Below are 12117 nucleotides of genomic sequence, written 5' to 3' on the forward strand. Positions count from 1 at the left end.
ACATATTGCTTTCATATTTTGCATACTTGTTTACCAACATGACCCCAACCTATTAACAAGAGCAGACCATTGTATCAAGCATTTTGACAGAATTATTGCCCCTTTTATACTTAGATTTATCAATAATGATAAATCTTTGTTAAAGTTTGCGTACTACCCCAAATATTTCCTATGTCCCTTGACACATTTTTTTCATATTTTGCATACTTGTTGACCAACATGACCTCAACCTATAAACAAGAGCAGACCACTGTATCAAGCATTTTGACAGAATTATTGCCCCTTTTATACTTAGAATATGCATATTATTGATAAATCTTTGTTAAAGTTTGCATACTACCCCAAATATTTCCTATGTCCCTTGACATATTGCTTTCATATTTTACATACTTGTTAACCAACATGACCCCAACCTATAAACAAGAGCAGACCACTGTATCAAGCATTTTGACAGAATTATTGCCCCTTTTATACTTTGAATATGCATATTATTGATAAATCTATGTTAAAGTTTGCGTACTACCCCAAGTATTTCCTATGTCCCTTGACATATTGCTTTCATATTTTGCATACTTGTTTACCAACATGACCCCAACCTATTAAAAAGAGCAGACAACTGTATCAAGCATTTTGACAGAATTATTGTCCCTTTTGTACTAAGATAATTGAACATTTCGCTTACATTGCCATAACTTCTTAATTATGATCATATATTATTTATACTTTGACATAACAACACTTACCCGAATACCACAATGGATTCCACCCAAACAATACCCCACGCCCCAACCCAGAATCCCTGCCCCCCCCCCCCAAAAAAAAAAATAAATTTGTTTTATTTTCTTTATTTTTGAAAGATTGTCCTATAAATGACCACACCCCACATTATACCCCCTCTTAACCCCCCCCCTACCACCCCCCCCCAAATTTTTTTTTTTCCTTTTTTATGTTTGAAAAATCGTCTAATAAATTATTGAATATGAACAATTTCTCCATGATGGCTTACGTATACTGTCAAGCACTCGAATAGTCGAGCGCCCTGTCCTCTGACAGCTCTTGTTCCTTATATTGCTATATATGGCTATGATTATTTAGTAAAACCTTGTTAACACTCTAGAGGCCACATTAATTGATATTCATGAAACTTAATCAGAAGATTCATTGCAATATTATCTTGGACGAGTTCCAAAATAATGCCACTTGATTTTAAAACATGGGCACCAGGGGGCGGGGCATTTTTCCTTATATGGCTATAGTAAAAACTTGTTAACACTCTAGGGGCCACATTTATTTTCCAATCATCATGAAACTTGGTCAGAAGATTTGTCCCAATGATATCATGGATAAGTTTGAAAATGGTTCCGGTTGCTTTAAAAACATGGCCACTAGGGGGCGGGGCATTTTTTCTTATATGGCTATAGTCAAACCTGGTAAACACTCTAGAGGCCACATTTATTTCCGATCTTCATGAAACTTGGTCAGAAGATTCATCCCAATAATATCTTGGACGAGTACAAAAATGATGCAAGTTGGTTGAAAAACATTGCCACAAGGGGGCGGGGCATTTTTCCTTATATGGCTATATTAAAATCTTGTTAACACTCTAAGAGGCCACATTTATTGTCTGATCTTCATGAAACTTGGTCAGAAGATTCATCCTAATAATATTTTGGACAAGCTTGAAAATGATGCCAGTTGGTTGAAAAACATGGCCACTAAGGGGCTGGGCATTTTTCCTTGTATGGCTTTAGTAAAACCTTGTTAACACTCTTGAGGCCACATTTATTTTCTGATCATCATGCAACTTGGTCAGAATATTTGTTTTAATGAGATTTTGGACGTCTTTGAAAATGTATTCAGTCTGTTGAAAAACGTTGCCGCCAGGGTGTTTACTATTCATGAAAGTTGGTTAAAACATTTGTTTTAATGACATCTTGGGCCGCACAGAACAGGTCAGTTCCTTTGAATCTCAGGTGAGTTACTTTGGGCCTTTCAGGCCCTCTTGTTTTGTTGTAGTTATATTGTTTGCAATGAAACAATAATATTTAACATTTACCATGCTCTAAAATATGCATTATATGCATCTTTTGATGATTTAAAAACCTGAAAATTATAAAGCGCAACAAACGCGAAACAATTGAATAATTTGGAGAGTGCTGTTGTTATTGTTATATTTTTTTACACTTCCTGGATTGCTTATGAAGAGTACAAAATTCCAGATGAGGTTTTGATGATGATCTTGTTTAATACTGGAGCTTTTTACTTCCAATATTTACATTTATCAATTTAAAGCTTCTTATGACAAATTTCAAAACATAAAAAAAATCTGTGAACAATTTCCTTTAAGCAAGGCTAATGAAGACCGTAGAGATCTTATTTTTACTGTGACAACATAAATTGGTAGAGTCAGAGACAAAATTCTCTTGCTTAATATATAATCTCAGGTGACCTGCAAATGTGGTGAACATGAATAATTTGAACAATAAAAGTTTGATTCCTTTTAAGTTTTGTGCTTTGCCTGCAGATGCGTTTAGGAGGAGAAGTAGTTTTAAAAGTTTTGTATTGACATTGCACAAACGACTGAGCAGATTTGCATCATTGAAAAGCATGACAAAAACTCGCCAAATGAACTTTGTGCTAAGTTAAGCTTAAAAGCATTGATTCTTGAGTAATAGTTTTCACATTTAACTAATATTATTTAAATTAGAATGTTATAGTAGCATTTAATTTTTTAAATGAGGTTAGCTTTGAGAAAAAGTGTCTACCTGTACGAAATGTTCCGCCCGGAATCGGCACGGAATCGCAAACTAAATTCCGGGCGTAAAAAATATTTCCAGGCGTATTTTTCTATATATAATTTTAAGAAGAGGGGCGGATTCCGGGCGGATTCCGGGCGTAATCCGGGCGGAAAACAGGGGCGAAATATGTAAATGAGGTGGGACGGAATTTTAAATTACGGGCGGAAAGCAGTTTATGGGCGGAATTCAGATTACAGGCGGAATGTTAAAATTACGGGCGTAACTTAGATAACGGGCGTAATTTAGATACCGGGCGGAAATCGGATTACATGCATAATACACCCATATACCCATATAAGGACAGGCCATTTGAAAAAATAAAAAGCGATCGCAAAAGCTCACCATGAGCACTTTGTGCTCAGTTTAGCTGAAAACTAGTCAAAATTATGACAAGATACATTTAACATAGTATCTTTATATTTATTTTAAGATAATACATTTTAAAAACATGGATCACCATTTTATACTTCTGCAAATGCGGAACAAATGCTGAAAATCTTTGCATTTTTTCCGCAGTCACAAAAAATGTGGAACTTATGCGGAAAATGTATGCATTTTCGTTCCGCATTTTGATGATACTTTTAAGATACAATGTAGCTTTTAAAGACAAACAACAAAAATATTCAATATATATACATAAAAAATAATCTGATAGACATGCACTTTTTAAAAAACAAACTGTTCTTATACACGGCCAAAATAAAAAAGTTCACTCTTTCACATTGACTGTGTTTTTTAAACTGCTTTCTTGAGTAGGAATTCCTCTCTATCACAGTATTGTTCAGGTCCACGATTCTCCTCCATCCTATGTCATAATCTGAAATGCAATTTGATATTAAGTACAACTACAGTTCACCTATTGCAAATACTGTTAACAACTTATGTAGAATTAATTGCTTTTTCAAACTTTTTATCTAATCCAGGGCCCCATCTAGGATTTGAAAAAGACAGGGTCCAAATTTGGCAACTAAGTACACTTTTGAACGTGCTTGGATATTTATCCCTGTGGAATATTTTCAAATAACATGTGCAATATATGCGCATATTATTTAATATTACATGCATTTTCATTTTAACAAGGGCTGTTTGTAAAACATGCATGCCCCCCATATGGGCTGTCCGTTGAACTGGCAGCCATTGTGTGAATACGACTTTTGTCACTGTGACCTTGACCTTTGACCTAGTGACCTGAAAATCAATAGGGGTCATCTGCAAGTCACGATCAATGTACCTATGAAGCGTCATGATCCTAGGCAAAAGCATTCTTGAGTTACCATCCGAAAATCATTTTACTATTTCGGGTCACCGTGACCTTGACCTTTGACCTTGTGAACTCAAAATCAATAGGGGTCATCTGCGAGTCATGATCAATCTACCTATGAAGTTTCATGATCCTAGACATATGCGTTCTTGAGTTATCATCCGAAAATCATTTTACTATTTTGGGTCACCGTGACCTTGACCTTTGACCTAGTGACCTGAAAATCAATAGGGGTCATCTGCGAGTCATGATCAATCTACCTATAAAGTTTCATGATCCTAGGCACATGCGTTCTTCAATTATCATCCGAAAATCATTTTACTATTTCGGGTCACCGTGACCTTGACCTTTGACCTAGTGACCTCAAAATCAATAGGGGTCATCTGCGAGTCATGATTAATCTACCCATGAAGTTTCATGATCCGAGGCATATGCGTTCTTGAGTTATCATCTGGAAACCATTTTACTATTTCGGGTCACTGTGACCTTGATCTTTGACCTAGTGACCTCAAAATCAATAGGGGTCATCTGCGAGTCATGATCAATCTACCCATGAAGTTTCATGATCCTAGGCGTATGCGTTCTTGAGTTATCATCTGGAAACCATTTTACTATTTCGGGTCACCGTGACCTTTGACCTAGTGACCTCAAAATCAATAGGGGTCATCTGCAAGTCATGATCAATGTACCTATGAAGTTTCATGATCCTAGGCCCAAGCGTTCTTGAGTTATCGTCTGACAACCACCTGGTGGACTGACGGACCGACCGACCTACCGACCGACCGACCGACATGAGCAAAGCAATATACCCCCTCTTCTTCGAAAGGGGGCATAACAATATTTTTTTAAATTGATAAAACTAGTTTCACTGTTAAAATAAAATTAGTTTATTGAAAATTCATTGAATATTCTGTAAAATAATGTAATAAACCAATTAAAAACATGACTGGGGGTCAAAGGGGGCAGGTTTGGATCTTAGTGCGGCAAGGTACTGAGACACCCTGTTATTGACAGGCCTAGCCCTGAGGATCACTAATCGTATAATTCAAATTAATCTTTATTTTGAACTTAACTATTTCAAACTAATAATACAATAACTTGTATAGTAAAATTGTGATTTACCTATCAACAAATCCAGCTTTCCTTTGTCAAGGACCGCTTTGTGCTCATCATCCGGGCGCGCACACAGAGCAAATATAAAAAAGTTCATTTTTTCACAACATGTTTTTTTTCAACACTGTGCTTTCTTGCAAACAAATTCTTCAATTTGTGATGTGGCTTTTGAGGTCCGAGAAGGGAAAATTTGTTATGCCACCAGCAACCTTTCTCCCTAATCCTATGACATAATCTGAAAATGAAATGTTGATTTAAGTACTTACTATATATTTTAAAGAAATTTGTGTATTTCATTTTAGTTTTAAACTGTGTTGTTTTTCCTTCAGATGCCGTCTACTTTTCATCATCCTTTTACATTTCCCACTGGGACAGTACACAAATACAATTACAATTATATCAGTTAATAATCTAAATAATAGAGGAATGAAGGAGTAAAAATACAAACCTTTTATGCTGTTCTGCAGTATTCCAAAAACACAGGAATTTGGTGAGACCAAATCACAGTTAAACCTGAGCCAATTTGAACCTCTTTTGCAACAAACTTATTGTTCATTTCCACATCATGTGTATTAAATACAAATTGTTTTTGACACAGTACTCCCTGCAAGACATTTTTTCACTACAGTTTAGTCCTCATTTTGCTTAAGTATTATACTGACAATTTAGTTCAGAGTCAGTAATTTGCTTAACCGCTCTAATGTTTTCAAACTGCAACTTCTACCACTCACTTCCTGTACCACTGACCAATCCACTGAAGCCTGATAAGCCCAGATGGTTTATAAACATGTACAGATGTGACTCAGCCTTTGGTGAGTATTGAATGGGAAGCACAATACATGAGATCAACTCAGCTGGTTGTCAGTGTTTATCTGAGATTAAATTAACATTGGTTTGGTATAATTATGCACATAATTATGGTCTTTTCAGACTGGGGAAATCTTAACTACTATAACAAAATTTTTATAGAGTAACATGCAGAGAAACTGCATTCATATTGATGATATAAAACAAATAATATTAAACTAGACTGTTGTGTGTTTAATGTTAAAGGAAACCTTAAAATGATGAAAAAATTACCAAGTCTTGTTCTTTATTAAACTTTACAGTCATTATTGTAATTATGAAATAATTATTAAAAATGAGCAAAATTTTCAAAAAAGAAGAAGAATTAAAGAAGTGAATTACAAAAATAAGTGCATATAGATTTTTAATGCATGGTCATCCCTCAGACTTAAAATTATAAGTGGAAACTGTAAAAGTCAGCAATAGATAAAATTTATTTAATTAAAATGTGTTATTGTTATCTCCTTTTTTTTTTTAACCAGCAATATTGCCAATAATAATGCGAAATCTAAGAGTATAATTCATGATCACAAGTTCACAAGTCTGTCTCCTTTTCAGCTTCTCACAAATTAAGTATAAAAATACTACAAAATATGTTTTAGAATCTGAACATGAAAATCATAAATTAAATCAAAGCTTTATGCTGAATTAATTATACTGTGACTGAAATAGTTGTGTCTATAACGAATGTTCATTTATTGTACAAATGTATAAATAAAATTAAATATTTTTATTTAAAAACGTTTATTAAGTTATCAGTTACTGGTAATATTTTGTTCAGTACTTTGGTTTAAATTAAATTTATTAAGTTATTGTTCAGCTTCATAGAAATTTGTTAAGTCCAATATTACTCTCTATAAAAACTACTAAGTTCAAAATTCCGTCATGTGGCTTCACAAATATTTTATAAGTATGAAATTCTGCCCCACGAAAGAAACAAAGTGCAAAATTCCGTCCACAAATCTCCATCATACAAATTCTAAGTATAAAAATACGCCCGGATTTGTTTTACGCCCGGAAAAAACAGTTGAATTACGCCCAGAAATAATTTTAGTTCCGGGCGTAAAACTCATTCCGCCAGTTGTACGGGCGTAATTCCAACATTACGTGCCAATTCCGCCCCGATTACGCCCGGAATCCGCCCCATTATTTCGTACGGGTAAATAATAATAATCTATTATTTACCAACAAACATTATAAAAAATAAAGTGTTACATACTTGTATTTGTTTGTCTGCATTTCCCGTTCTATCAAAAACGTGTCCTCCCAGAAGCGAGTTTCCGGGTAAATGTTTTCCAGGAAGTTCAAGCAGAATAATTCTTAGATCTAGCAATACAGAAACATAATTACCGATTAATATGCAAAACTAATTCAAACTAGAGGACCTGGATGATCTACAAGAATCTTTAATACAATTCAATGAAAACGATAGTATATATATGTGTGTTTCTGAGATTTTTGGTCAAAATGGTGAACATGGACAAAATTGAGTTCTTCACATTTTCAGAAGTTTGCAATTCATGTTATGTTGAACACGGAAATATTGACATGTTTGCAATATTTCTCAATTTAAGGTGAAAATAGCTGATTTAGGAATGCCTATTTAAACACAAACATGAACATTTCTTTATTTATGTTCATGTTAATTAAAAAAGTAAATACATTTTTATTAAATCTATAAGTGCAAAATAGGTATGGTTTAATAATACGATAATATAGCCAATATTACTCAAGGATATGAATATGTAATGGTTTCCATGGATAAAGCATAAATATTTCCAATTATTGACTTTCTGAGAAAACAAAGAAATCTTTTCTTTTTTGTTTGTTTAATAAAGGATATAAGAATATAGATCAAAGATCTATAAATACACAAAGATTGGAAAAATTCATTCAGACCAATACAATTTAAGTATTGGAAATTCTGGCCTCGAAAAACAAGACCTGCATCACGTAACATCAATTTTGAATTTTTCGCTGTTCTCCCTCTGTTATCTGGGGATATCATTCGCTATGGCAGAGTATCCACTAGCTTGATTCCAATAAACAAAATTTCATGACTTCGTATATGCTATATAGGTGATATAAAAATCTATAGCGTACATCTTTGTGCTTTTAACTTTTATGTTTTCTCAGGTATTAAATAACAATACTTTCAGAGATTTCAGGCCAAGTTAGACTATTTAAAATGTATATATCTGCATTTGCCTAAAACTGAATTGTTTCTTTATAAATACTTCTGATTTATGTATCATTTTAAAGGTAATGTGAAAATGTGAAAACAGTTAAAAAAAACCTTGGAGATGTTCTTTTTGGAAAGTACGTATCCGCCTTTGCATAAAACTGTATTGTTTCTTTATAAATACTTCTGATTTATTTATCATTGTAAAGGTGATACAAAAAATGCACACGGCTACAAAAACGTTTTGATTTTAACGTGAATAGTCTCCGAGATATTCATAACCAAATCTTTGTAACATTTCACCGAAATGCAAATTTTAATATTGAAAAGAACATTATCTGCCTTTGCCATCAAACTGTATTGTTTCTTTAAAAATACTACTTATTTACAATATTTAAGATAATACAAAAAATGTACACGGCTACAAAACACTTTTTGATTTTGACTTGAAAAGTCTTGTAGATATTCATAAGCAAATCTTTGTAACATTACAGGCCAATGCAGATTTTCTAATTGAAAAGTACATGTCCCCCTTTGCCTAAAACTGTATTGTTTCTTTATAAAAGTTTCTGAATTACGTATCATTTTAAAGGTAATATAAAAATGTACACGGCTACACTAACCTTTTGATTTTTATATGATTAGTCTCGATTTTCTTATTGAAACGTACGTATCTGCCTGTGCCTAAAACTTTATTGTTTCTTTTCAAATACTTTTGATTTACGTATCATTCTAAAGGTAACATAAAAATGTACTTGGCTAAGAAAACTTTTTGATTTTGAGGTAAATAGTCTTTGAGATATTCATGAGCGAATCTTTGAAACATTTCAGGCCAATGCATATTTTCTCATTAAAAAGTACATAATTATACACCTTTGCCCTCATCTTTACTATTTCTTAATTAACATTTCATGTTTGAATATTTATAGGTTATATAAAAAGCTTTAGCCATAAATAAATTTAGCAATTTTTATTGAAGTAGCTCAGAAGATTTTAAGTGGAGAAACTTTGAAAGAGTTCAGGCCGTGGCATACTTTTTTCATGGAACCTATTCATATTTGCCTTTGCCTTAAACTGTAATTGTATTTTTAGTGTTTTAATAAAGTATCATTTTAAATTAATACAAACAAGAAATATTTTTAAAAAGATATACGGCGTTGATGTTGTAATGTTTGCGACCAGTGAAAGGAGATGGAATGAAGCGACCATGTATTTTAATGAAGGTAGTGAGTGATAATAAGATAATATATTTTACTGTATTAACAAGGGAAGAGGACAATTACAACGAGCGAGGCATGGTATTGGGGCGATAACCCTGGGTAATGGTTAGGTTAGGGTATGGGGTCGGGTTAGTGTTAAGGTATGGGTTAAGGCTAACCCTAACCCAAACCCGACCTCTTACCCTAACCCATACCCTAATCCTCTAACCCCCCTCCCATGCGCATTACAATACCATGCCTCGCTTGTTGTCGTTGTCCGCTTCCCTATCCCGATAACAAATAAGAAATGAAGAACAAGAAGAGGTGAAATTGTATGTTTTATTGTCAATAAGTATTGTATTGACTAGGTTTTTATAATTGAACAAGTTATACATTAGTTTCAATAGGAAAAGAAAACATATTTGCCACTGAAATACTATGAACATAATGTTGGAATGAAATAAAAGATAATGTGTTATAATGTGTAAAGATGTTAGTAGAATGTAAACATAAAAGACTCAATATTGCAAGCATCATAGTGATATGAATTTTTTGCAGAAAGACAGAACTTTATATAAAAAATGAACAAAACAAAGTACAAAGAAACATATTTGCAATAATAAACGCAAATATGGATTAGAATAAATCAAAGGCAGATATATTTCCAACACCTTTATATTTCCTTAGTATTGGGGGCTACCGCCCCCAAACTCCCGCTTTTCGATAGTGGTAAACAACTGCGTACCGGTTAAGTGCTATCTAACCTGTTTTTGTAGTGTTTAGTGTGACCGCTACGGCATGTAAACAATAGCTTCTTTTAATTGTGGAGACATGTGATTAATGCTATACTGCTTCGTAAACTAAGGAGAAACGTTTCGATGTAATGTTTAGAGGATGTTTTGTATCATGACAGTTTTTAATTTATTGTAATTTACATGTAATTTACAATATATTCATATTTCAGTTTAAATAATATGCATCCAATGTTTACGGTGATTTTTGTATTATTAGCCAATGCACAATTCGGATTTATTCATTTGGGACCTATCATGAATGAAGGTCATCTAAGGTCAAAAGTGACGTAAAACAGCTACGCCGAAAAACTAACAACTTAAATAAAATGGATTATTATTTACTGAGCTGTTTGCCACTGATGGTGTTCAGGATATACACCCTCAGTAATTTCACACCATGCTAGAGCGAAGCTCCGCTCTAGTATGGTATGAAATTCCTGAGGGTGCATATCCCATACACCATCAGTTACTAACAGTGTAACTAATAATCTACATGTAGATAATCAGTACCGACTACTCGATTACTCAGGGTGTATGGAAATTACTCGGGTGTATGGAAAATACACCATGGGCACGTGACCACTCTAAGCCAATCGGATTACGTCATTTCTGTAGGAGGTGAGATATAAATTCATATCAAACTGTTCCGACTATGTTCTCTTTATTTCCTAAACTGACTAATTTCTTAATTAAATTTTCCAAATAATGTCAATTTTAGATAAAACTATCAACCAGGAAACAAATATATTGATTGTGCCTTCGTTGATTACTGATATTAGCAAGACAATTATTTTTAGATTGGCTGTTTTCGGAGAAAAACCGAGGTTTTGTCATAGCCAGCTCGTCGTGTCTTCCGCCGTAAGTGTCGTTCTAAAACCTTAAAATTTTGTTAGCCTTTTAAACATTGGTTCTAAAATGTAAGTGCTTCCACCTACAACGTTACATTGAAACTTCATGCACCTCGATGAGTTCTACACGCCACACCCATTTTTGGTTCACTAGGTCAAAGGTCAAGGTCACTGTGACCTCTAAAAAAAATATTCTGACAAGCTTTAATTTATTCAAAACTGCACCCGCAGCCGAGTGTTGGCACCCGTTATGCGGTGCTCTTGTTTTGAATACAGTACATCTGCGATTGAGGTGCAAATGCATTCTCTTCAAGGGAGACCATTTTCTCACATGACTGAAATCTCGTTGCCAGGCGAATTTCCGCGAGAATCCGATAACGCTAATCTTTGTTTCTTGGAAAATCTTTGAAAAAGATATGGACTCGTGTGTTAATTTTCTCTGAATAAGTTTGCAGTCCATTTAACTTATTTAAAAAATTTGTATTGACACATCAAAATATGTCTTAAAAACTGTTCCATTATATTCCAAGGTATGCATCTACTTTTTTTTCAAACTTTAACAGTGATTGTTTACAACGTTTCTCAAGGTTAAAGATGTCATGTTACCATGGAAACCAATGACCATACACACAATTATTTATATAGGAGAGGTGAAACTACAATGTTTATTTAAAACTAAAATAATTTCCTTAAAACACATGCAAATTTAGGATCATGTTTATTAAACCTTGCACACAAGATTACACAGCCTAAATAAAAAAATGCATTTTTCGATCTCATTAGCAATTCATGTATAATAGTAATTCAATGATTATATAAATGTATTAAGAATTCAAAACAGATCCCATAATTATGTACATAGATAGACAAACACACTTTTCTCTGTTTTGTTTAATTTTCATTTAAGCGTTTAATTTATGTTTCACATTGCCATCTTACAACCTATATTTAGGAATCATAACTGTTTAAGAGTTAGATGAAGATTTTGTTATATAACAGGCTTTGTGGTTACGATATTAACCATTTACAAATTCGAAAATTAATGCAATTATTTTAAGTTGCTTTTGTAGAATGGA

At 33.4% G+C, this 12117-nt stretch overlaps 1 protein-coding gene across 8 annotated transcripts in view; it reads right to left on the minus strand.

Annotated features, from left to right (window-relative positions):
• LOC127832014 (uncharacterized) overlaps nt 1-12117 on the minus strand; it is a 167825-nt gene that overhangs the window by 43998 nt on the left and 111710 nt on the right. For 6 of the 8 annotated variants that reach the window (XM_052357150.1, XM_052357152.1, XM_052357148.1 and 3 more), the window contains one exon: nt 7238-7344. In XM_052357150.1, the coding sequence (XP_052213110.1) occupies nt 7238-7344 (107 nt within the window). Of the gene's footprint in view, nt 1-3336; nt 3616-5181; nt 5408-5620; nt 6045-7237; nt 7345-12117 lie in introns of those variants that run through there. The other 2 variants (XR_008026619.1, XM_052357151.1) reach the window with 2 other exon arrangements.

This window comes from Dreissena polymorpha, chromosome 5 (assembly GCF_020536995.1).
Source record: "Dreissena polymorpha isolate Duluth1 chromosome 5, UMN_Dpol_1.0, whole genome shotgun sequence".
NCBI classification, from domain to species: Eukaryota; Metazoa; Mollusca; class Bivalvia; order Myida; family Dreissenidae; genus Dreissena; species Dreissena polymorpha.